The following is a 25,985-nucleotide window of genomic DNA, read 5'->3' on the forward strand; positions in this document are numbered from 1 at the left end:
CTTTCTCAGTGTGTCTCTCCCACTCTGAGACAGAGTCAGGACTCCTCTCACTGACAGTCACAAACATCTATAGCACTTACTGGATTCAGAGGGAGAAACCTGCAAACAAAACTTCCCAGAAAACTTTTTTGTTCTTGTTCCCGAGAATTTGCAGAAGAGGAAAGAAAGGAAGAGGGGGAAAGAGAGAGAGAGAGAGAGAGAGAGAAAGAAAAAAAGCCCTGTGTGTGAAGTGGTGGTGCGTTGGAGAAACGGGGAAAAAAAAAGCAGTGCCTTTTTTAAAAGGGAATCACAACAGCTGTTGCTGCCAGGATGCCTTTGCTTCTGAAGAGAGGATTTTTGTTGGTGCTTTGCTGGATTACAGTGAGGAGCTCCCCGACCCCAGGATCCGAGGGGCACAGTTCGGTCACCGTTTGTCCATCCTGTGCCCTTGCCACGCTCTCAAAGGATGTGCCCAGCTCCCAGCCGGAGATGGTGGAAGCTGTAAAGAAGCACATACTGAACATGCTGCACTTGAGGGACAGACCTAACATCACTCAGCCTGTGCCCAAAGCTGCACTTTTGAATGCTATCAAGAAACTCCATGTGGGAAAAGTGAGAGAGGATGGCAATGTGGAGATAGAGGATGACATTGGAAGAAGAACAGAAATGAATGAACTTGTGGAGCAGACTTCAGAGATCATAACGTTTGCAGAATCAGGTGGGTGCTAAAGGGGGGGGGATTCCAACTTGTTTCTGTCAAAGTCACAGTTAACTTTCCTTCGCAACAGTAATACTCTCTGTGAGGTTGCAGGTTGAGAGGAAGGAGGGAGGGGAAGCATGAAGGAATTTCGGTCTCTAGAATTTAGCCTTGGCTTTACATGAGTTGCTTACACTTACTAAACCCAGCCAGCCCAGGAGAGGGGAGCTATCTAGCAGTCTTGGGCTGAAATTCTGAGAAAGTGGCTTCTTCCTACTACATTTTTTAAAAGAACACAGTGAAAATCTGGGTGTGTGTGTGTGTGTGTGGACTGGATTCTCAAGGGTGATGGCTATAAAGGACAGACAGAAACAGAGAAAGCTTTTAGAAATACCCTGAACAAAGAAGATTGGTAAAACAAAATCAATTTCTGAACCAGTCCACAGTAAAAACCTGTTAGTTGTTGCATCAAATTGGGAGTAGATATTTATAAACAATTGTTACTCCTGCCAGTGAATTTTCAAGGCAGTAGAAGTGTTAACCACTACTGTCAGAAAAGCTCAGTAGTAACTAGGACAAATACTTGTAGGCAATCCAAATCGTAATGCTGACTTTTGCACATTGGAGAGAGAGAGAGAGAGAGAGAGAGAGGTGTTCCTAATAGTTCCTTGCCAAAGAATACAACCTTGACAGGGTGTGTTTTGAACTATTCCACTATTCTTAAAAATAAAAGATGTGTCTTACATTATCTATTTCAGCAGTTGCTCATTAATTCACAATACCCATAGAAGAGATACTTACTTCACCTTTCTATAAGGGTAGATATCAAGATTTGGCATGCATGCACGTTATGTTTAATACCAGGCGAGGATGCTTTTATTACTGCACAACTCCCCCCCTCCCACACGTGCACAAAATCAGTTTACCTGTCTGTACCTATTGCTATATAATCTACACAGGTTCAAAACCATTACTGAAAACTTTGTAGAAGTTGAACGTGTTGTGCAGTTAGACCAATTTTTCTGTTGCCAAGACAGCCTGCAAAGAATGTCATTGTTTTGCTCAGCACAGCATATGGTAGGCAAAGTATGCACAGGCACACTGAGCATTTTTGTTTAAAAGTTTGCTGCAGAAATATAAACAATTAAAAGCAACTCTCAAAATTTCCAGTCCTGAAAACCTGTTGACTCAGATGTTCTGTTTGCAGTAAAGAGACATGCAGGGAAGCATATATGGATTTAAGAGCAGACATTCCTGCTGCTAACTGCATGAGTTCCAACTGTACAAGAAGTCCTGGTGGTAGATGTGCTTGTCGGTGCTGCTCTTATCACGTCAGCTGTTTCACTGAGAGATTATTCTAGCAAAAAAAAAAAAATCCACACTCTCCATATCAAAGGATGTGTTGGATGTCTCAGTGCTTATCATTACTAGAAGTATCTCAGTTCTGTTCATTCAAGGAATGAGTATTCAGGAGTTAAGAAATCGTCGGACCATCTGATGGGCAGACGTTGCATCCAGTTTACCAAAATACTCTCCCTCTCTCTGTGTGTCTCTCTCCCTTTCTCTCAGCTGAGGGAAAAGACACATGGAACGAAATGTGGTTTCTAGGCACTGTGTGAGTTCCAGCAGTTTGTACTGTTTCTGCTTAAACCAGGCTCCAAAGGCAACTGTGACACGCTTAAAAGGTGACACTCTTAAACGGCAACTCTCGGTGCAATTGGCTTACACAATCACGTGATTAATATTTGCTGCACCATTGCCCAGAAAGTGACCAATAGTCCTGCTACTTACTTATTTTTCCATGTTACAGCTATCAAATATTCAATCAACCTCAGTCTGAATAGTGTAGAAACATCAGTGCTGACAACTATATTCATTTCCTCTTCTTCCTGGTGTCAGGAGAACACACTCTGCATCAATTTATTGAGGCCTCTCCTGTCAGTGATGTACTTTCAATCTTTCTGAATTCCATCCCCCCCACACACATTATATATGGCCTATCTATTTATTTATGTTATTTATTTTACTATTCCTAGCCCTCTCTCCCCAGTCAAAGCCAGGCTGAACAGCAGTTTTCTTTTTCCTCCACTGCCATCTCCTTCTCCCCGCCAAGTTCTTCCAAAAACTGAGATCCTGAAGGTCAATGATGTTTTTTTAAAAAATTGTGGTGTGAAACAGATAAGGAACACTATTCAGCTTAGACATGAATCTGTTCAAAGGATATTTACTTTTGGACAATGTTTCTGGTTGCATTAATCCTCTGGGGAGTATAGCAGCTTATAAAATATTATTCTATAAAGTTAGACAGTCAATATTTCTCCTAGAACAAAATTCAAGCACCTTAAAGACTGACAAGGTATAAGCTTTCATGAGTCAAAACCCATTTTGTAAGATACCTGATGAAGTGAGCGTTGAGGTGCTACTGGACTCAAATTTAGTTCTGTTGCTACAGATTAACGTGGCTATCCCCTGAAAATGTTTTTCCTGACTTCCAGTCACAGGTCTAACACTGTTTCTAGTGATATGATGCTTCTTATAGGCTTTGACTTGATAAAGGTGAACATCAGGTTCTAAAGTAGCACTGGCGTCCTTTTATCTTTTTCTCCTATTGAAAGAAAATCTAACACTCTGCCTGTATTTATGGGGGAAGCCATTAAAAGGGCAGAGATCCATGAAAGATTCTGAATGGCCAAAACCAACTCTAGGATATGTTCCAGTTCTATTTGAGTAGAACAGTACGAGATGGGAAATATTTTTTCCTCTAGCAGGATGATACTCACACTGCTGTTACTCAAAACAACCACCAAATAAAAAGGCAGCAGTAGAGAATCAGTGAAAATGAATGGAAGCAGACCATTAAGCTTCATCAACTGAATACTGAGGAAAATTGAAGAAATCACTCTCTCTCACTCTCTCTTTGCTTACAAGAGGAGGAGCTGGATCTGATATTATTGTCTTAGTACTCTAAGAAACTATACAGCTCCTTAACATCACCAGAAGTATTTCACCTTTTATAACTGATACATCTGCTGGAGCTTCGGTACAATATAGATCTGATAAACGGCAAGCATGTACAAGCAGATACCTACTCTATATTTGGACTCTTTGCAGATTAGAAGAGAGAACCAAAAACTAGATCCCACAGTTCAAGAGGATACATGGTATATGGAAAGTGGGAGTAAGGAGACTGAATCCATTCATCCCTGAGCACAGGTGTTCTGAGACCCAAGAGATCAGGCAAATTTTGGCAGGTGCTGCTAGAATTCCGTGCAGACTTGTGAAATTCATAACTTTGAATATGGATAAAAAGATCTGCAGTGTCAGGGAAAATGGTGTTATAACATGCTGTTACAGTTACAACATTCATAATAATATTAACAAAATATTGTTGAAAATTATTTATGACATTTTATTATTAATGCAAAAGAACATTATGTAGATCAGTTCTGCCGTGAGCTTAAGCCTACCAAAACTCTTGTACTTAAGTGGTCTTTAGAGGGTAGAAGGAATACTCCTTGTGAAGAATAATCAATAATTGTTTCCTTTTACAACAGCCAATGATAAACTAATTTGTCGGCCACTATTTTTAAAAACATTTTTTAGAGCTTGTTATCCGTCAATGGAACAACTGATATATACTGAACTTTCCCCCTTTGGATAATGTTGGGTCTGCCTGGAAATACTGGCAAATCTATGAAGTTGCTAATTCCAGTCAATAATGAACCGGGGGAGGTAGCACTGATGTTCTTGTAATTAGGATGGATGAGAAGTCACAAGAACTAGTGGAAACAGTGATTGACACTTTGTGATCTGAGTTATAACCAGATCCTAAAGTTCGGCTTAGCGGTAAGTGATTTCAGTGGGACTTTGTCTCAAGTAAGCGTGTATAGGATTACAGTCTTGCTTTTACCCTTTTCTGCCTTTTAAAGGCTTACTAGCAAATAAAAAATCGATGCAAATTTTAAATGAAATGAAAGGGAGTAAAGAGAATGATTAATTTTACTTTCAAAAAATTATTCCGTTCTATCTGTTCGCCTTGTCATAATAACAGAGAAGCAAATAGCCACAAGAGGGCACACTCCAAAGGGTTTCCCCTTGCATTTCATACAGGTTAGTTTCACTACAAGTGTACACTTTTTTTTACCCAATTTTACCCAACATGAAAATTGTGCTGCTTATCTGTAGCTTCCGTGATCATCTTGTTTCCTTCAACTAGCATAACTGGCGGACTTTCACCGGAGTGGTGAACTCAAGCTCCAAAAGAATGTGAGTTAAAGAAACAGGGCAAAGAAGAAGAAGAAAAAAAAAGGGGGGGATAACAGCTCATAGAGCTAGAATTTAAAAGACTAGACATTTACTAAGGTCATACTTACTTGTTGTTTTTTAAAAGCCCTGAGAATGCTTTTTAATGTCTATAGTTTGTAGACTGGGCTTAGTTTTTGCTTTCTCTCTCTCTCCCCCCCCCCATTTTTGTTTTGCTTTCGTAGAATTAGCCTTCTTTTTCAGCTTTTAAAAATATTTCGTTTACACCAATTTAGTTTAACCCCCCCCCCCAATAACTCACTGCTTCATTAAACCAATTCTTTTAAACATAATTTCAAAATGCTACCGGAAAGGGTTGCCCTTTCACTCTGGAAAAAACAAATAAGCTATATTGTAGAGTTGTGCTGTGAAAGTATGGTGTAAGTACACGAGAAAAGATGTATGTCTGTGCATTCAAGTGAGGGTGTGTGAGCATCTTTTTGGGTCCTCATAGATGAGAGTATGCCGGAGCAGGTATACATGTGCAGTTATGGATGGATCCTCAAAGCTTTCACAAGACCATACCTTCAGTTGTCAGGCAGGCACCTCTAGTTTGGAACGCTCTGTTTGCATTAATTACCAGTTTAAAATACAGCTCGATTACAATGTGGACTAGAGGCCTGCAATCGACACTTTGACGTATCTGTGGCCTGCAGCCTTGAAGAGAGAAGGGCAAGACCTGGGCTGGGTTCTATCCTTCTCCTAGGTTTGCCAACCTCCAGGTGGTTAATGAAAAAAGCAGCACAAGGCTCCTTATACTATTTCAGCATAGGTTTCTTAACCCCCAGGTGGTGGCTGGAGATCTCCCGCTATTACAACTGATCTCCAGGTGACGCAGATCAGTTCCCCTGGAGAAAATGGCCACTTTGGAAGGTGGGCTCTATGGCATTATACCCATTGAAATCCCTCCCCTTCGCAAACCTTGCCCTCCTCAGGCTTCACCCCAAAATCTCCAGGTATTTCCCAACCAGAAGTCAGCAATCCTACCTTCTCTTTCTCCAAAAGTCAGATGGATGCTGATATGAAGGAAGCAAAGAAAAGCCTGGTAATGCTTTGTGCCATGTTGTTTCTTGCTTGCTGTTAGGTGAGCATTCTTAGGGTGACTGAGGCCTGGCCAATGGTGTCCCTTCCTCTGTGGCCCATTTGGCAAATCCCTCTGTGAATCTCAGGTCTATACCACTTGGCCTTTTGGGCCTCATGGACCTGGTCTAGTAGGACCTGAAGACCTCTCATATTGAGAAACTACATAAGAGTGTCAATGAGAATAATTTCCCCAATAGTGCAACATGAGACACGAGAGTGAGAAAGTGGCATCCACGGAAAAAACGTAGAAAAATTGGCAACAGCAGTATGAGAGAACAACAAAGACACAGCAGCATGGCCAGGGATCACTGACCACCTGTGAGAAACATATGCATGAGTGGATGTGTACTTAGGAGTGGTAATGCTTTTGCAGAGATAAACGCTTAGCTGTTTATACAACACTATTAGCCCAGCCTCTATGTGAAGACGATGTGGGCAGGAAAGTTAATTATTGTTCATATTCTGGATGTGCATTTCTTTATCTTCAAGGGAGTGTCAAGCCTTGTTGTTAAAAGGAGGGGAGTGTTTATGAAGGCATGGTGATGCATAGTGGTTAGAGTGTCAGACTAGGATCTGGGAGATTAAGGTGTGAATCCCTGCTTGGGTCCAACTCTAAGCCCAGCCTACCTCACAGGGGTATTATGAGGAGAGGAGGGCAACGTAAGTCACTTTGGGTCCCCATGGGTGAGAAACGCATCATTACAACAAAGTAAATGAATTGTAAAAAAATTAATTGAAGCTAAATTCAAATTGTTTGCAAGTAATTTTAACGCTTTCTGCTTGTTATCGTAAGCTCAGAGTTTAGTCCTCTGTAAACAAAAGGCTGCCCTGACCTGGATGGCCCAGGCTTGCCTGATCTCGTCAGATCTCAGAAGCTAAGCAGGGGGTCAGCCCTGGTTAGCGTTTGGATGGGAGACCCCCAAGGAAGACCAGGGTTGCCGTGCAGAGGAAAGGCACTGGCAAACCACCTCTGTTAGTCTCTTGCCATGAAAACCCCAAAAGGGGTCGCAATAAGTTGGCTGCGACTTGACTGCACTTTACACACACAAACAAAAGGCTGATGCTTGTCATTCAACTTTGTGTGATCAAAGTTAGAATTTAAAGGGACAGGTAAACATGGTGCAGCATCTAAGATGCAACGACCCTTATCCAGTTAAAATCATTCACATTCATGGAAAACAGTGTGAAAAATTAACTGCAACTAATCCCGTTTTTAAAAAATTTCAAAACATCAGTGCCTTTTTTGCTTAGGGATAAAAAAACAACAACAAAGTTGCTAGTAAAATAAATACCCTATGAATTATCCATCTTCCTAAGTAAGCTGCAGAACACGGCCACAGCCAAAAGTTGTTGTGATGCTACATCAGCCAGCATGATGTAGTGGTAAGAGTGTCGGATGACAATCTGGGAGTCCCAGCTTCAAATCCACACTCTGCAATGGAGGCCAGTTGCACACTCTCAGCCTGAACTACCTTACCGGGTAGCTGTAAGGATAAAATGGAGGACCAGAGAATAATGTAAGATGCTTTGGGTACCCATTAAGGGAAAAGGCAGGGTATAAATGAAGTAAATAAATACATAAATGCAATTATGTGCCATTTCTTAGTCTGAACATTATGCCAGTTGATTTCCTGTTGTGCTCTCCTTTAAAATGTGCTGCAGCTAAGACCTTTGCATCTGACTCCCTTTCACAAGGCAAGGAGGAGTGGCCAGGTTTCCAGTCAGGAGTAGCATTTAGAGTGTTCAGCCTAACTAGCAAGACATAACAGAACGCTTATATATTGCAAATTCTTTCCGGGACAGGACAAAATAGGGAGGTGGATAGTATTATGTATCTGCTGCTAGAAATCTAGGCACAAGCTATTGCTTTGAAGGTCAAAACCACAGGCTATGGCCTTTTAGGCAGGGACGTTTCCCCATGGTCACCCCCGCCGACTGCTTCAGGGCTTCCTTTTGATCATGCATGCCTTTTCCACCCGTCAGAAGTCACCTCGGTCTCCCTGCGCGTTTTTCCTTGTGTTTTCCAGATGCCCCGAAGCCGTCAGCAGGGGTGACCGTGGGGAAATGTCCCTGCATAAAAGGCCCGTCTTTCAAACTAAGGATATATTGGTGCTGTTTCTCTTTTAGCTTTTCCATTTGTGAGCGGATAGTGAATATTTTAAGCCATTCTGTGGCAGAGGAGGACATTTAAGTGCAAGATGGGCAGCTCAATCTTGCGGGCGTGGAATGTCTTTAACAAGTTTGTATGATAAGTGATCTTTTAGTTGCTGGTCATTCATGGAATTCAGGTCCCCCATGTGTCTCTCTCATCTATTTGATGTTTCTTTATATTTATATAAGCTAATGAAGTGGAGGTTTTAGGAGTACTAAAGAAGTAAAGTGGCAGTGTCTGCTAACAAAAATGTATAAAGTAGTGGCAATATACAGAAAACATATCAAGGAGAAGAAAAAGGTTTTATGTGAGTTGGCTATTAATCTTGTGTGTGTATGTGATATGCCAGTTCTTAGTATTTTATCTCTTTATCAAAGTCTAGAATAAAGAAATAGAACGGAGGGATGGGAATATAATATGGTGGGGGTAGGATCCAGATGTCAGTAGTTTTAATTTATTTTTATGGAACAAGAGATGAGGAAGAAAAAATTTGTTCTCCCAAGAAACCAGGTCATCATGGGTCGGAGCCAGATTTCACTGCCCAGTGATGACCATGAGCATACATCTTCATAACTTTTTATATCTGTGAATTTATTTATTTAAAATATGCTGCTTCTCCACAGACCAGCTCGAGGGGGCTCACAAGCAAAACCAAAATAAAATAATAAAAACATAAATTCAAACTATTAAAAATCCAATCAGTAAGAACCCAGAACAAAAAGCACATCAAAACGAACAGCATAAAACACCGAGCAACCTAAAAGACCCTCATAACGTGGCTACTCCTAAAAGAAAAAATAAAATAAAAGCATGGTACCTGGAGACACCATCATGGCATAGGAAAAACGTCCCTGTGGTTTCAGGGAGGGAGGCTAGCCACCACCAAGCAGGTCTACTCAGAAATAAGTTCAATTTTGCTTAGTGGGGCTTACTCCCAGGAAAGTATTGTTAGGATTGCAGCCACATAGTGCCACCTGGTCATCTTTGCAAAGTACCCACAAGATAGATAGTGCGTAAAGAATTGGTATAAATCTATACGGGCCAAAGTGGCAAGAATTCTGAATGGTTATTTCACAACAGCTTCTCTTGCATCATAAGAAATTACATTTTAATTACATCTATTTCATTGCCTCCTGGGCAATGAAACAAGGAGCTAAGAGTATTTTTAATGCAGTTGCACCAGTTACATATGTTATATATACACACCTAAACACAGTCCAAAAGTAAGCTACTGTAAAACCAACAGCTTGCCTTATACGGGAAAAACTCATTCACTTACAGTGTAAAATAGAACAACTTAAAATTAAACAGACTTGAATAATGGAAATTTGAAGTAGCTGGGCTCTCTTACACTGAATGGTTATTCCCCTTGCAAAGTTAATGTGCATATATAATAAGGAAGTTAGTCGCACAAATCAGAATTACTTCACTCTGGAAAAAAGTCTATTATAACTGGTTAACATTTTTAAACGTACCAGATATAGTCTTTCACAGTTTTACAATTTATACAGTCAAACTCAGAGGGACAGCATACCTGAGGATAAAGGCTTCCATGGAGGGGGTAACCAGAAATTCGACAATGAAGACAAAAAGAAACATACAAAACTTTCTATCAGAAGTTTCAGAAAGAACAGGAGTGACTACGTCTAGAGATTTGTTTTAAATAACATTTAGTAATCAGATCTACACTGACTACTTAAATAGGAAGCTACCTTGAGGATCTGGCCCAGACTACATGGCAGGCCAGAAATGGAATAAATACATTCATTGTGTATTTTTGAGCTATGCCTTCTCTTCTTCTGAAAAATTATAAAGAATGAAAAAGTTTCCACAGCCTGGGATTAAAACATATGGAGAACATGAATCATACTAAAGCATGCTTTGGGCTGTACAGCTCTGTGACACATTTACAATGCAATGCTAACAAGAGTTACGCTGTTCTAAGACCACGGAAGTCAATGGGCTCAGAAAGGTGTGACTCTGTTTAGGATTACACTGCCACTCTTTTCTGTGAACACACACAAAAACACACGAAAGTAGTGCCAGTTGCACGTTTGCTGCTACATACTTGGCAGCGTGAATAAAAGCTCCTTGCCATTTCAAGCTTGCCCACCAGTGTGATACAGTGAAGAGAAAAACAAAAGCCACTATAATTATTCTTTATGGTAAATTCAGGTTTGCATTTCTGACCCCACCTCTCCATGTATTTTCAGACAACCTGAGAGGTATGACTAAGGGATGGGTGCTTTGATAGGAGATATGGCGAAAGAAAAGCCCAATGTAGGGCTGCCAAGCCTCTAGTGGAGGCAGGGCATCCCACTGGCATTTCCTGCCACTGTTCAGAGTTGGCAGGAGAAAAATCAAATAAAAATGGCCACTGCCTAGTGAGATGTCACTTCTGGAAAAACCTAGAAATGATGTCATGTGTCTCTGTGAATTTCAGCAGTTCCTAAAGAGGATTGATACCACGTCTGGTTTTTCACCGGAAGTGACATCAATCCTTTTTAGGAATGGGCCAAAACTCTATGGTAAAACCACAGATTTTTGACCAATTCTTAGAGAGGTGTTTCTCATGTCCTCCTCAGTCTCCTACAGGTTGCCAGGCCTTCTACAGGATATAGACAGGATACAGACAATAGAACAGGGTGACTGGAAATGAGCAAGTCTTTCATTTCAAAGGAATCACTTGCAAGATGCACCAAGAGTACAGAATTTGGGGGAAGTGAAACTGATGCTAGCAGGTAACACTTGGAGAAATTCATGCTGATGTTGTCCTGAAGATGTGCTTTCCCATATCAGAGGCTATGGATAAGTTTGAACATAATATTATACGCATGGCATAGCTGAGAGATGAATCCTTCCAACCTGCAACATATTTTTGTGGGAGGATAGCATGTAGACATCTCTAATCCCATAACTACAAACTGTTGAGAAGTAAGCCAGCGTGGTGTAGTGGATAAGAGTGGTGGTTTGGAGCGGTGGACTCTGATCTGGACAACCGGGTTTGATTCCCCACTTCTCCACATGAGCAGCGGAGGCTAATCTGGTGAGCTGAATTTGTCTCCCCACTCTTACACATGAAGCCAGCTGGGTGACCTTGGACAAGTTACAGCTCTGTTAGAGCTCTCTCAGCCCCACCTACCTCACAGGCTGTCTGTTGTGGGGAGGGGAAGGGAAAGGTGATTGTAAGCCGGTTTGATTCTGTCTTAAGTGGTAGAGAAAGTCGGCATATAAAAACCAACTCTTCTTCTTCTTCGGATTTTTGCCTGAAGGAGTCGGAAGCCCAACTGATAATTTAATATAACATTATTATTTTTATTCCAAGGAGGAACTTCCTAAAAAGCAGATATGATCTCAGGTTTTGCTCTAATTATTCCTTCCTTAAAATCATATTCTGGTCTTAAGAGACAAAAGACAATTCTGATTTCAAGAGCGGAATGGCAATGGGCAGTACTCATGCTCTTGACTTGTGGCCCTCAGTCATAGCCCCATTAAAACTTGAAGGTGAACGGTGATTTTGGTGACTGTTTCTCAGTCTCTAGCCTACCCTCAGTCCTCTATTCTGGCCATTCCTCTCATAGCCTCAGACAGAAGGGAAACTGGTTCACTAAATCAGTGTCCTCCTTCTGCCGTTTTTCTGCCTGCTGCCCATCCTCTCCGCTGAGAGTAGGCAGATGGTCTCTGAATCCTCAGCCACTAGGGTTGCCAACCTCCAGGTACTGAAAAATTCAAATATCAAGGTTGCAAGAAAGACACACATTATATTATACACAAACCACAATAACAACAACAGTAACAACAGTCAGTGCTCATACACAAATAGTTTCTTATTAATCCTAATGTTCAGTCCTATTGGCTAATGAATATTTCGTTTCCCAATAGATGTGGGTAAGTATTCTTCTCCAGCAACGGGAAGATCCAAAGATGAAGAGGAATACGGCAGTTTCACACTTTCTTCAGTTCCCCTTCGTGGACCTGTGAAAGACGGTTGTGGAAAGACTTTTCTGTATGCAATAAGCAACAAGAAGCATAGGTCCACTAAGGGGAACTGAACACACACAAATAATAAGAAACTATTTGTGTATGAGCACTGAGTGTTGTTACTGTTGTTGTTATTGCAGTTTGTGTATAATATAATGTGTGTCTTTTTTGCTACCTTAATATTTGAATTTTTCTGTGTCAGCTTTTGAGTAACTGCCTGTGTACACAGAAGTGTTGATTTTGAATTACAACCTCCAGGTACTAGCTGGAGTTCTCCTGTTATTACAACTGATCTCCAGCCGATAGAGATCAGTTCACCTGGAGAAAATGGCCACCTTGGCAACTGGACTCTATGGCATTGAAGTCCCTCCCCTTCCCAAACTCCGCCCTCCTCAGGCTCCACCCCAAAAACCTCCCGCCGGTGGCGAAGAGGGACCTGGCAACCCTATCAGTCACCCACCCAGCCCCTTTATACAGTGCAGTAGAAGTCGTGCTGTGCATGCCTGGGGGAGTATTCTAACCTCTCACAAGATATGCTGCTCTCACAAGACACTGGGCCCAATCATCAATTTCGGCCTGCTTTTCCTCATAACCAAGCTCTAGCAACTCTGTTGGAACCTCAGGGGCCACGTGGCTCAGAATCTTAACCAGCAATGGTAGTTTGTGTCCATCCACCAATTGTTGCTTCCTCCTGAAAATGAGCAGCAGTGTGGAAAAAGACAATTGGTGAACTTAGACAATCTCAGCCTATAGGTGACCTAACATCCACTATTGTTTGCACTACTGAGACGAGTGGCCCCTGTAGTGCTGATCTGTAGCACCACAGGGACCATTCAGTTTGGTTTGCTCCAGGGCCATTTTTACTTCACTTCTGCGGGAGTTGTCCTTATTCCAAGTGTCTCCCTCTTGAAGGTGGCCACCTGAATGGGTAGTAAGCTCAGGGAGCTCTTCCTTCATCTGCAGCTGCCACCAGTTGGGGGCAGAGGAATCTCCAGTCTTGGACACCATTTTTTGTTGTACTCTTATGTAGGCTTACTCCAGTCTAAGCCTGTTAATTCCAGTGGGTTTAGAGTGCAGTAAATCCGCACAGGGTTGCACTGTATTTGTGGTATAAGGACCTTTTTCTGGTAAACAATTTAGGAATAAGTGGCACGCACTGTGTTAAAGGTAGAAAGGAGTACATTTGAGGGAATAAGAGAGAATCTGATTATTTCTGAAAATATCCCAAATGACTTATGAGACGACTATAGATTTACTCTACTTCTCACATTGGATGAAATTAGGGTGCATGACTGTTCTAAGAGGGATGTACTGTGTCAAATGCATGCAAGACCAAACATAAGACAACACCTACTAATTATTTATTGGAAAGTGTTGCTTTAGCTCAGCCTTGCAAATAAATTTGCAACAGTCACTAGTGTACACATATTTTAACTTCTCTGTCCACACACACACATCCATTGAAATTGCTTGTTGCCCATCAATAGTCTAAAATGGGGGGGGGGCTGTTTTCCTGCCTGGTTACCCTGAAACACTTCTTACTCACCATAGGTGAGCAATTACTTGAAAACTCATTTTAGTTTTCCTTCTGCTATAGAAGTAATGACACTATGAAAATGCTCTGCCTGATGCTTCTATTCTAACATCTTACAGTAGTAAACGAGATAAGTGATTTGACAAGATTTGATTTTTCAAAGGTTATCAAAATATATGCTTGTTCTCATACTCCTTCTTTCTGCAGCTTCATCTTTCCTCAGTTTTCTTCTTGAACCATGCCTTTTTAAAAATAGTGGACAATGATTGGGAGCATTTGTTTAATTTTAAACATTATGGATATTTGTTTTTAAGGTCGAGCCTATCCCCTTCTGAATCCTGTTTCAGCATTCAGGTCTAGAGGTAGATGGCACTTCTCTTCATGGGATTTTTCCTCATTCTAAAAGAAAGCCAATAAAGGAAACATCCATTTAAAAAAAGTCTACAACTCAAAGGATTCTCCAAACCATAATTCTGAAAATTCTCCTTCCTTCCCTACTTACATGTAGTTTCCCTTTCAATCTTCTGCTTTGCACTAACCACAGTTTGCTATGGTCTGATTCAAACCATCAGTTCTGATTGGAAGGGAAAGCACTAATCATAGCAAGCGATGGTTAGAAGATCTAAATAAAATTCCTGTCACATATTACACTGTAACAGAAAACTATAAAAGAAGTTGTGAGCAGGAGGGGAGAAGAAAGGAAAACCCCGTAGCACAACTTCAATCCTTTGTGCCATGTTCAGAATTGAGCCTATGAGCCTAATTCATTCACGTTTCATTTTCTTCATTCTCTACTGATCAAGCCACAGAACGGCCCTTCTTAGCGTTTATAGCTATCCCTTCCCCCATTAATTTCCATTTAATAAAAATAGCAAGTTACAGTTCAAGATAAATTATTGCCAAGGAGCTAAAATCTCTATAAAAGCAATTTATTTCTTATTATCAATCATTTATTTTATTTTAATTATTTTATTTACTTCATTTATACCCAAGCATGGTGTAGTGGTTAAGAGCAGTGGTTTGGAGTGGTGGACTCTGATCTGGAGAACTGGGTTTAATTCCCCACTACTCCATGTGAGTGGCAGAGGCTAATCTGGTGAACTGGATTTGTTCCCCCACTCTTACAAGTGAATCCAGCTGGGTGACCTTGGGCTAGTCACAACTCTCTCAGCCCCACTTACTTCACAGGGTATCTGTTGTGGGGAGGGGAAGGAAAGGTGATTGTAAACTGGTTTGACTCTTCCTTAAATGGTAGAGAAAGTTGGCAAATAAAAACCAATTCTTCTTCTTTTGTCCCCAATGGGAACCCAACATGGCTTACAACATGGCTTGCAACATGGCTATACTTCTCTTCTCCATTTTATGCTCACAACAACCCTCTGAGGTAGGTTAGGCTGAGAGAGAGTGACTGGCCCATGGCCACCATGTAAGCTTCCATGACAGAGATTTGAATCTTGGGTCTCTGAGATCCTAGCCTGACACTCTAACCACTACACCATGCTGGCTCTCATCATAATCATCACTGACGACAACAACAAGATCAGCTGCAAGTTTATATACCTAGGCCAGAGAATCATCTCATAAATATGCTAATTTTAAAGAAGAGTTATTGTTACTGCAGTTATGATGGAGACAGCATGTTAAATTAAGAGCAGAATCTGCAGTTGATGTTGATTCATATGAATTGGTTCCAGTAACCAAAATCCAGCTCCATTGCACAACAATCCGCTTCTGTGACTGGCTATTGGCACAAGCAAGTTATGGTTGGAGACACAAACATGCGTGACATTGCAGACTGTCTTCTGTGATCTGAAGTTAATGGTCCTTTCTGCAGAGCGACAGGGCGGCAGTTAGATCTTATTTCACTGCATCAGAAAATGTTACTTTTAACATGCTAGTCACTCCCTGGATTGTCTACGGAAAGTTTCAAGGAAGGGGAATTTAGAGCTACTTCTGAGCTAAATGCAACATGTGATAGAAGTTTTATTATGAGCTGAAACAAATTTGCTCCACAAAATTCTCATCTGAGAAATTTAATGCTGAATATTATCAAGGTATATTCTGAATGCTCATATATTCTACAGATATTTTATTTCGATCCTATGTATCTGAGACTTGATATTTGACCACATTCAATAACTGATACTCAAACAGTATTTAGTTATTTCACATGGCAGTGCTGACAGCTAATGCACATAATAGTGGTTGTCGAATTTTCTACCTTTTCAACGCTTTCCGCATTGACTAATTCACCAAAGCATCTGCTACAGAACCCCAAGATATTGGGGCATGTTCTAAGATGCAAGCTCAGTTCACACGGACTATTGGGTCTCACCATCTTCATCTGAGATATTAAAGTGTGCCCTGTAATACATCTAACATTCCCTGTGGCAATGCCAAAGAAGAACTATAGTCATTCTCAGGCTTTCATTTGTCCACCATTACTGACCATCTCATTAAAGGGCCTCGATAAGCTGGGTTCCAAGGAACCTAGGACTGAGCTGAACAACGAATGTGCATAAGCACACATGCTCTTATGTTCTTATGATTCCCTGAAAGCTACCGTATATCATATGTCACCATGTGTGATGGTTAATGTTTAATATTTGATCATTGTCATGTTAGGGTATTTTTTAAAAAAATCTGACATTATTTCATAGAAAATGGGCAATAGTAATTAGCATACAGAAATTGACCGTTTATTTTCATATTTGAAGCCTGCCCAAATTGAATCAATCAGGAGGTTAAAACAGTTCAAAGCATTCAAGTTCTGAAGTAAAAGTTCCCCTGCTGCAAATTTTAATTCTGAATTCAAAATTTCTAAAATTAGCAATTTTAAAATACTTGTTACATATGAAAGAAGTGCTGTTAATTTACATAGCAAGTGCTATTTAGTTAAATATCTGTGAACTACCCCAGAATATTTACTACAATTAACAGGTTTATAGTTTTTTTCTAGGAGTTTTTATTTTCAGAATCAATGGGCTCATAATATTTAAACAATATCTGTTTCCCTTTGATTCATACTATATTTTATTTAAATGATATCTGTCTCCCTTTGATTCATACTATAGTTTATTTATTTATATGACATTTGCCTTGCCTTACACCAAATTACAATATTAAACACACACATACAGCAAATGCTGGTTTAAAATGAGATTACATAAAAACATACTACAATATTATACCTAATTAAAAATATAACCCATTCCTAATATTTGTCCATGGCTAGTGAAAATACATTGGCTTTTTTTTTGGGAGGGGGGCTATGGCTAATGATAAAAGGTTTCACAATGCATTAACACTGAGAATGCTGATCTGTTTTTGCAGCATGGTGTAGTGGTTAAGAGTGGTGGACTCTAATCTGGAGAACCAGGTTTGATTCCCCACTCCTCCACATGAGCGGCGGACGCTAATCTGGTGAACCGGGTTGGTTTCCCCACTCTTACACATGAAGCCAGATGGGTGACATTGGGCTAGCCACAGCTATCTTAGAGCTCTCTCAGCCTCACCTACCTCACAGGATGTCTGTTGTGGGGAGGGGAGGGGAAGGCAATTGTAAGCCAGTTTGATTCTCCCTTAAGTGGCAGAGAGAGTCGGCATATAAAAACCAACTCTACTTCTTCTTGTTTTAGTAAATACAATAATTAAGAAGTAATTGAAAGAGAACATAGAAGTAGAGGCCCTAGACATAACGCTTAAAAACAGTACCTGGAAATTCATGGGGTACCTATGGAGAGACTGGAGCACCAGTAAAATTAACATCTGGGCAACCAGCTCAACAAGTCTTAAATCATCTGAGTCTATACCAGCTGAAGCTTCTGAACAGTCTTTTACTGCAGACCACCACTCTCAGCACAGATCAGACTGAGTTTATTAAGATATGAAAGACTATTACTATTTCTGAATCCAAGAAAGGTGTTGCAGCCTTCTTATCTGGTGGTATTGATTACTTATGCTTTCCTTGGTCTGGAGAAACAGCTAAAAACCTGTGTGGGAAGTTATCAAATATTTATATATAAGGAGTGTAAATAATTGTTCTTTATAAGTCAGTAATGTTTAATATTAAGACATTGTGGATTTATGAAATAAATATGAGGTGTACTTTATTTCTGTGAGGGAGGTAAAGCCCCAAAGTGTGTAGGCCCCGCCAAGTAGTGGCACTAATGCCTATTCACTAGTTTCCAAGGGAGTGGTTTTCTCTCACATATTTATATGGGATAAAAAGATATAAACTGCTTCACTTCTGATTGGTTTGCTTATGATTGGTCAGTTAGTGGGCAATTTAATCACTTTCATTGGCCTTGACCTTAGAACCTATGAATGGAAAGCCCGAGAAATAATGAATTTAAATTGTTTGAAGAGAGAATAAAAGGGTAGCATGGGTTTAATCAGAAGGAGTCTGAGAAGAGAGAGTCCAGTCAGTAACTGAGTCACTCCCAGAGTATGAAGACAAAGAGCTGTGATCTGGAAGAAACACTGAGAGGAAGACAGAGGATAGAGGAAAGAGGAAACAGTCAAATGAGACTGAGATGTAGTCTCCCAGGTGCAACACTTTGGTGTCCTTATTTTTCTGTGAACAGTCCTGACCAGAGGAACTGCATTCATTTGTGTGTCTTCAAGATATAGAATAAGTAGGATTGCCAGGGCCCTCCGTGCAACCAGCGGGAGCTTTAGGGAGGTGGGTTTGGGGGCGGTGATCTGAGTCCCGTGTGATGATGGCACTTCTGGCTTGATGTGGAAGCTCTAGCACTTGCCCCCAAACTCTATGGTTTCCATAGAATTTTTGGGAAGAGTGCTAGAGCATCTGGCTTCCACATCAAACTGGACACTACCTCATTGTACAGGGGATGCAGATCGCTTGCCCCCTTCTGCCAGCCTGCTTCCACCCACTGACCAGCTGAGTGTCAGCAGGCAGCAGCATGAATCGGCGGGCAATTGTCCGCCATTGGCGAGAAGCTGGGAACCCTAAGAATAAGTCAGTGAAAAGCAGGCCTGAAGGAAGATTTCAGAGCAGTGCAACCAAAACTCTGTAAAGTGCAGGATAGAAAAAAACGAAAACGGCTATTTGAATGTATAGGAAAGGAGAACTAGCCTAGGAATTGCCATCTCCCACAGTTACAGTAAAACTAAAGAGAACAGTCAGAATGTGTGCCTGCATAATAAATATTCAGTTAAATATTCATATAATTACTTAGTTCTTTAATAAACATTTTCATATTTGGTGCTTGTTTTACATTCGTCTCAGTGTCTTACTATGAACAAGCTCTGGACAAGCTGATGGGGGTGAATATTTTCTGCTTCAAGTCCTCACTTAGGTCACTGCCGGTCAGTTGATGAGGTGGGCCTTAGGTAGCAAGCGCAACTGATGTGCTTGCTGGTGTCTAGCAGGTGACTGGGGGGACTTGCAATAGCAAGCATTCTAGATGCACTTGCCATGCCTAGCTATCTCTGGCAAGGCTTTGCTATATATTGTGAGATTTCAGGTGCGTTTATTTGTTTGAGTTGTGGAGTCTATGCAAGCATAGACATTGCTTTTCCCTTCTGGGTGATATATACATATGTGTGTTTGTGTGTAAAGTGTCGTCAAGTCACAGCTGACTTATGACAACCCCAGCAAGGGGCTTTCGAGGCAAGTGAGAACCAGAGGTGGTTTGCCATTGCCATCCTCAGCAGAGTCTTCCTTGGGGCTCTCCCTTCCAAGTACCAACCCTGCTTAGTTTCTGTGATTTGACAAGATTGGGCTATACCGGGCTGCCTTCCCTCCTTCATATACCCATATATTCTCCTAATATGTATCCCAGATATAGTATACATAAAACCCAGTCTTCTCTTAGATGTAGTGTGGACAGATAGAACCATTCCATCCTTCGCTCACCCCCTGCATCACCACACTAGGACACGATGAACAATTGTTCCCTGTTTTGTCTCAAAATACCATTTTAAATATGTGATAATTAACACAGAAATGAATGCTTTTATTTGTTTATGCTTTGACCCTCAACAAAGATCAGAAGACATTCAGAAAACACGCCCACCTTCATGTTCCTTGAACAAACTAAGTTGCAAGCAGGAAATTAAGCATACACAATTACTTTTTACAATTAACTGTGGATAGCCCAACTCTTTCATCCCAGTGGTCATGAACACAGTTGTTTCCCATCACCACTTACAGAAGAGAAACATCAGCCCTCACACAGTGTGTTTGCAGATAATTATCTTTCCTCGGGCAGCTATGGAAAACAATTGTGTGCTTTTAGCCATTGGGACCATGCCCACAGTGGTTGTCATAACAAGGATAATATTTTATACCGTAAAAGTGAGAGCAGTTTTGAATTTTTAAAAATGTGTTCACCAGCCAATTTTCCCATGACAATAAACTATGACCTAGAAAGAAGGGATGGCATGCATATGCAGTTCATGAAAACGAACTAACAGCCTTTAATGAAGATTCCAGGCTGCATGGAATCTGGCACGGTAAAGCATGTTCATTGTGCCCAGCATCTCATTTAAATTGGTTACTACCAATGGCAGCGAAGAAATCTCAGCCGAGAATCTGTCGTTTTAACTTAGTCTTTGTATAGTGTCATGTACCTTTCTGAACAATGTGTTCTGTGCCTCTGCTAATTGATTTTTCTCATATTTGTGTTTTTTTTTTTAATTATAGGTCCCGCCAAGAAAATGCTGCATTTTGAAATTTCCAAGGAAGGGAGTGAGCTATCGGTAGTGGCACAAGCTGATGTGTGGCTTTTCCTAAAAGTCTCTAAAGCCAATAGGAGTAGGACAAAAGTGACCATCCGGCTATATCAGCAGCAGAAACTGTCAAAGCGCAATTCCCAAGGAATGGACGAAGAAGGAGGGATAAGGGGAGAGAAGGGTGAAATGCTTATCTCTGAAAAGGCAGTAGACACTCGCAAAAGCACCTGGCACATCTTCCCCGTTTCTAGCAGTGTTCAGCGCCTTCTGGATCAGGGAAAGAATGCCCTGGATGTGCGGATTGCTTGTGATCAGTGCCAAGAAACCGGAGCCAGCTTGGTGTTGCTGGGCAAAAGGAAAAAAAAGGAAGAAGATGTAGAAGGGAAGGAGAAGGAAGGCAGTGAAACTACGGGAGAAGAGGAGAAGGAACAATCACATAGGCCCTTCCTGATGATGCTAGCCAGACATTCAGAGGATCGCCAGCACAGACGGCGGAGGCGGGGTCTTGAGTGCGATGGCAAAGTCAATATCTGCTGCAAGAAACACTTCTATGTCAGCTTCAAAGACATTGGCTGGAATGACTGGATCATTGCCCCACCAGGCTACCATGCCAACTACTGTGAAGGAGACTGCCCCACTCATATTGCGGGGACATCTGGCTCGACCCTGTCTTTCCACTCCACTGTTATCAACCACTACCGCATGAGAGGCCACAGTCCCATCGCCAACCTCAAGTCATGTTGTGTACCAACCAAGCTGCGGCCCATGTCTATGCTCTACTACGACGATGGGCAGAACATCATCAAAAAGGACATCCAGAACATGATTGTGGAAGAATGTGGGTGCTCATAGGTGTGCATGTGTATTGCGCGCCCTCACCTGCATATGTGCTCGGGGCTGCCTTTCTACCAGCTTCAACAAGACAATTTAAAACAGAACACGAGAAAGGAAAGACCCAGTGGGTTCCACATTTCCGGAAAAACAATCACATTTCTAAAATAGCATCCGATGTTAAAAAAAAAATGACTCAGAGACAAAGTTAAGAAGAATGGTATCATTCACCAGGGCTTGGATGAGAAACATTCAAATGGTGCGGGCAAGGGCATTTTCTCTTATATGATCCATATTTTATTACATAGTATTTTCACACTTAATCAGCAACAAGGGGAGGAATGCTTTCCCTCGTTACGTTAACTATGCATTCAAGCCCTGACAGTTTGCCTAAATCGCAGCAATTTGGATGCCAAGTCCAAAATGGTATTAATATTGCTAGAAAAGCCATGTGTATGAACACTTCATTCACTGGCACTTTTCTCCTGTCAGTTTACCAAGGACGCAGTGAGTGTGCGCATATGTGTGTGTGCAGGTTTCTTATGGCACACGCACAGATTGAACACACTTGTGTATATATATATTGGTAAAGGGGACTATAATACGCAGGTGTACACACCTTTATCTTCTGCACTATTTTTGCAAAAAAAGAGATAAAAATTATAAAGAAAGAAAGAGAATGAAAGAAAATACAAAGTTACATTTCGTAAAGGTGCTTTTGACATTAGAACTATGCAACCAAGTTGGTTTGAAACTGTTTACCTGAGAGAGAGAGAAAGAAAAAAAATACCCAGACTTAAAAAAAAATGGAAGTATCATGTTTAATTTTTTTTTCTTCAATGCGAGATACTTGAAAGGAACATGTTTGTCCAGCTACTGGAGCCAAACATTTCTATATTTTGTAAAAAAGAGAAAAAAAAGAGAAAAAAATTTAAATTGTTTACTATTTGCACTACAATAATGTTCAACCTGTCTAATCCTTATTTAACAAGTATTTGGGGGGAGGGAACGTGGTTGGGGTGGAAGGGAATCAAAAGCTGCACTTATTGTGAGCTATACAAGAACTGCTACAGCACACAAAAATACTTATTTTTATTATAATTTTTATTATTTTATACCTTTAAAAGAATAGATGTGTACACCAAAGACACTTATGTGAGCCTCTAAACAATTTGTTTTTAGCTAGTGTCATTCATAGGTTAGGATCTGGCTTAAAGGGTTACCAGCAAGGCTGGCTGCATGTAGGATCTTGTCGGTGGTTTAAACTTGTTTAGTGCCCTGAACGCAAAACTGAAGTCCAGATTTGGCCGTGTATTTCAAACACTCTATCAGGGTGTTTTGAATCAAGATTCTGTTTCAGGCCCACCAATAATTCAGTTGTGCATCCTTCGTACGTACAGCAGCTGTACACTGTTGGCAAACAACTTCTTGTAAGGGGGAATCTATATTTGTATATGTATGTATATATACAGTTTAAGCACTTCTGGCTACACTTTTAATGTTCTTAAAAACAATGAATGTTTGTGTGCCAAGCACAGTATATTAAATGTTTTTTTTCCCAGTGGAGGAAACTTATTTTAAAGCATACCACTCTATATGAAAGGAATAAAATCTCCAGCATAAATGTAGAAATTTCTAAGTGAAATCCAGCTTTGCACCCTTCTCCAGCCCTGTATTTATTCTTCACTGCAGCAAAATCCAGTAACTTTTGTGGAGCTTAAATATATGTATATTGTGGTTAATGTGAGTTGGATGGCCAATGTGCATAACCACCAGAGATATGCCCATTCACGTGAAGGTGCAGAGAATGTATGCAACTTGATAACATGAACACACTGTCCAAACAACATTCACAGCTTTCAAATGATGTTGGAGAATATGAATAACTGGACAAGGTCAATTGGATAGTGTGCACATTGGTAAGCCAATGTATATATTCTCCATCCAGGGACTTATGCACATTGCCTGGGCATTTTACAACATTGACACAGAGGCTATGCATACAAATTGGATAAGACACCAAACATCTCTAATCAGTTCACATTCTGCGATATCCGCTGTTGCCCATATTGACTTGAGCAACAAAATGCTTTGTTGAGGTTTTCAATGTGGATGTGTTCTCCAGCTTTCCGTGAATGCACACAATCAGTGGTGCTTATGCATTTTCAGTCTACTCACTTCAGCTCCAACATATGGCCAAAATTGTCACTAAAAAAAAAACTGCGAACAAAAAAAAAAGTTTTCCACTCTTGAAAGAGGATGAAAACAGAATTTTCCCTCTTGATGATGATTAACTCTTGGTGAAATCCTGAAATCCATGTTGTTAAGAGCTCAACTCAAATTGACTTCAGTAGTAGCTAAGATTTTAGCAAATGCTACAAAGGTTTACTTTCATACACAACATTGGGGTGGATCCAGCCACTTACTCAGCAAAGTTTAAACTTCCCATCAACCTAAGGAGCCTTCCTCCAAATAAAGGAGCCATTTGGCTGGATCCACTCTGTTGTAAGCAAAACTTTCTGCTTGTTTTAGATAACTTTCTATTAATGAGTTCTACTTAAACAAGTAAAGCTTTGTAGCAGCTGTCTATTATATTATCAGTTGGGAGGGGTGTTTTGCTTACGGAGTCTTCTGGAGAGCAAGGCACTAATGCTTTTTCAACTTCTGGCAATAGTAAAATGAATTAAATTCACAGGTTAGCCCCAGCTACATTGACCGAGATAGAATGTTAGCACCTTGAGGGCAAGAAGGGTGATAAAGAAGCACTGTCGGGGCCTTTGTTGTCAGCAGTGAGCCAAAGAAGACAATTTCCATCCAGAGACTTGTTTCTGCCCACAAATTGGCTATGCTGCCAGTTTAAAAGTTTGCTGGGTTGGTGCATGCGTTTGTGGCGGGGAGGGTACTCGGGAACCCTGCATTCAGCATGCTGAATTCCCAGGTAGTGCTCACTGCCTAAGAGATGATAGGCTCCTAAAAGCACCAGTCACCTGTTAGGTGCAGGAAAGGGGGGGAAAAGCCAGGCAGTGGGGTAGCGGATCCATGAATACAACAAGCATGCAGCCTGTTCTGCCCTTTGTGGATCCCCTCATTCAGGGTCAGAGTGTGGTATCTGATGCATGCAAACACATGTATGTGTTTGCAAGTATTAAACACAATACAAAATAAAGGGGGGAGGGAAAATATGTTCCGTATTGAGTAAATATCAAAGCTTATAGCTAAATCTAATTTATTCTACAGTATTCAGCCTGTGTAGTAGAGCTAATGGATTATACATTTGTGTAGAGGGTTTTTTTATACCACACTTTTTTTTACAACTTTAAAAAAGAAAAAAAAACTTTGTTAGAATTGATGTTGTAATGGGATTACATTAAATGTATTCCATTAAATATCAAGGCTTTCAGAATTAAATTATTGACAGAAGAATTTTTTTAATTAATAAAGAAGATATGCAGGCATTCGTATCAAATGTATGCAAAAGATGTCCTTCTGAAACTTGTTCTTCACTTGCTGAAGTGGGATTTTATAGGGCAAAGGAACCAAGGTGACTGAGTGTATATGTAAACCACAGAATCACTTCAGTTACTTCATTAGGTTCAATCTGGCCTATCAGTTGTATATATAGTATTCAAGATTGTCAGATCAAGACTACAAGAAAACTTGAGTACCTTCAAGGTAATAATAATATAATTTCACCAGAGATTTTCCTCATCAATGTGCTGAAGTGATAGAAGAAGACACATCTGGCTGAATTTTTCACCCTATGGAGCTCAAAAATAGACCTGGTATCCTAATACAGTTCACAATGTTTTCTTATGTGAATTGTTCCAGTACCTTTAATGCAGCTACATAGCTCTATATGTACCAGTGGCAGTTCACATGAAGAAAACAAAAGTTGGAATGGAAAGTAATCCAGATCGGGGGGGGGGGGGAAGGCTGGAGATATTGGCTAGTGTAGTGCAATAGCGGGAGTGTTGAGGTTGTATGCCAGAAAGCCAGGTTCAAATTCCTCCCCAGCTTGTATTGGGGAAGCCACTGTTCCTTAGCCTAACTACCTCACAAGGGCATTGTGAGGCTAAATGAGAGAAGATGGTTGAAATGTTATCAAAACAGTTAACGATAACATCCACAAAGAATGCCACATCTAGTACTAATGAACATTCCCTTTACTAGTTAATCACTTGCTTATTACTGTTTCATTGTTGGACAACAGCATTGGCAACTTCATGCTAGCAAAAGCCATATTTATATTAGTTTTGCTAAAAAGATATTGGGGAAAATCCAATTCTGCTCCAGTTGAAGACAATAAATCCATCCATCAACCATAGATATCACCAGCACTTGGAAGATAGGCCTCTATGGTGTTCAAGCTGTTTGCTGTAATCTATTTATCATAAGAGAGAAATACTTTTCAATGAATGAGAAAAATCAAAGTTTAGATGTGGTGGACAACTTTATGATATGCATATTTGAAAGAGTGGGAGGTATATAAATGAACAAGAAACAGTTTCTCATCCCTACCCAGTAGCTTTCAAACAGATTTACATGCTGTTTCTAATGTTTTAAAGGGTTTTCTCTCTCATTTTTCATTTTCTTCAGTCAGTCATAGGTTTTTGATTTGTGGTTATTCAAAGCAGAGGGAGGTGAAAAAGCATATGCAAAAATAAAATATGAAATTGGGACATTAATCAAGACTGACTGTGGTTCCAGTAGAAAAAAAAATGATAATT

General features: G+C 40.6%; 1 protein-coding gene across 1 annotated transcript; it reads left to right on the forward strand.

Annotated features, from left to right (window-relative positions):
- Positions 1–309: 309 nt before the first annotated feature.
- Positions 310–21,331, forward strand: INHBA (inhibin subunit beta A). The gene is made up of 2 exons (XM_056857334.1): positions 310–697; positions 20,399–21,331. The coding sequence occupies exons 1-2, from the start codon at positions 310–312 to the stop codon at positions 21,277–21,279; spliced, it is 1,269 nt and encodes a 422-aa protein (XP_056713312.1). The 3' UTR covers positions 21,280–21,331.
- Positions 21,332–25,985: the final 4,654 nt, after the last annotated feature.

The sequence above is a fragment of the Euleptes europaea genome, chromosome 11 (assembly GCF_029931775.1).
Source record: "Euleptes europaea isolate rEulEur1 chromosome 11, rEulEur1.hap1, whole genome shotgun sequence".
Classification (NCBI taxonomy): Eukaryota; Metazoa; Chordata; class Lepidosauria; order Squamata; family Sphaerodactylidae; genus Euleptes; species Euleptes europaea.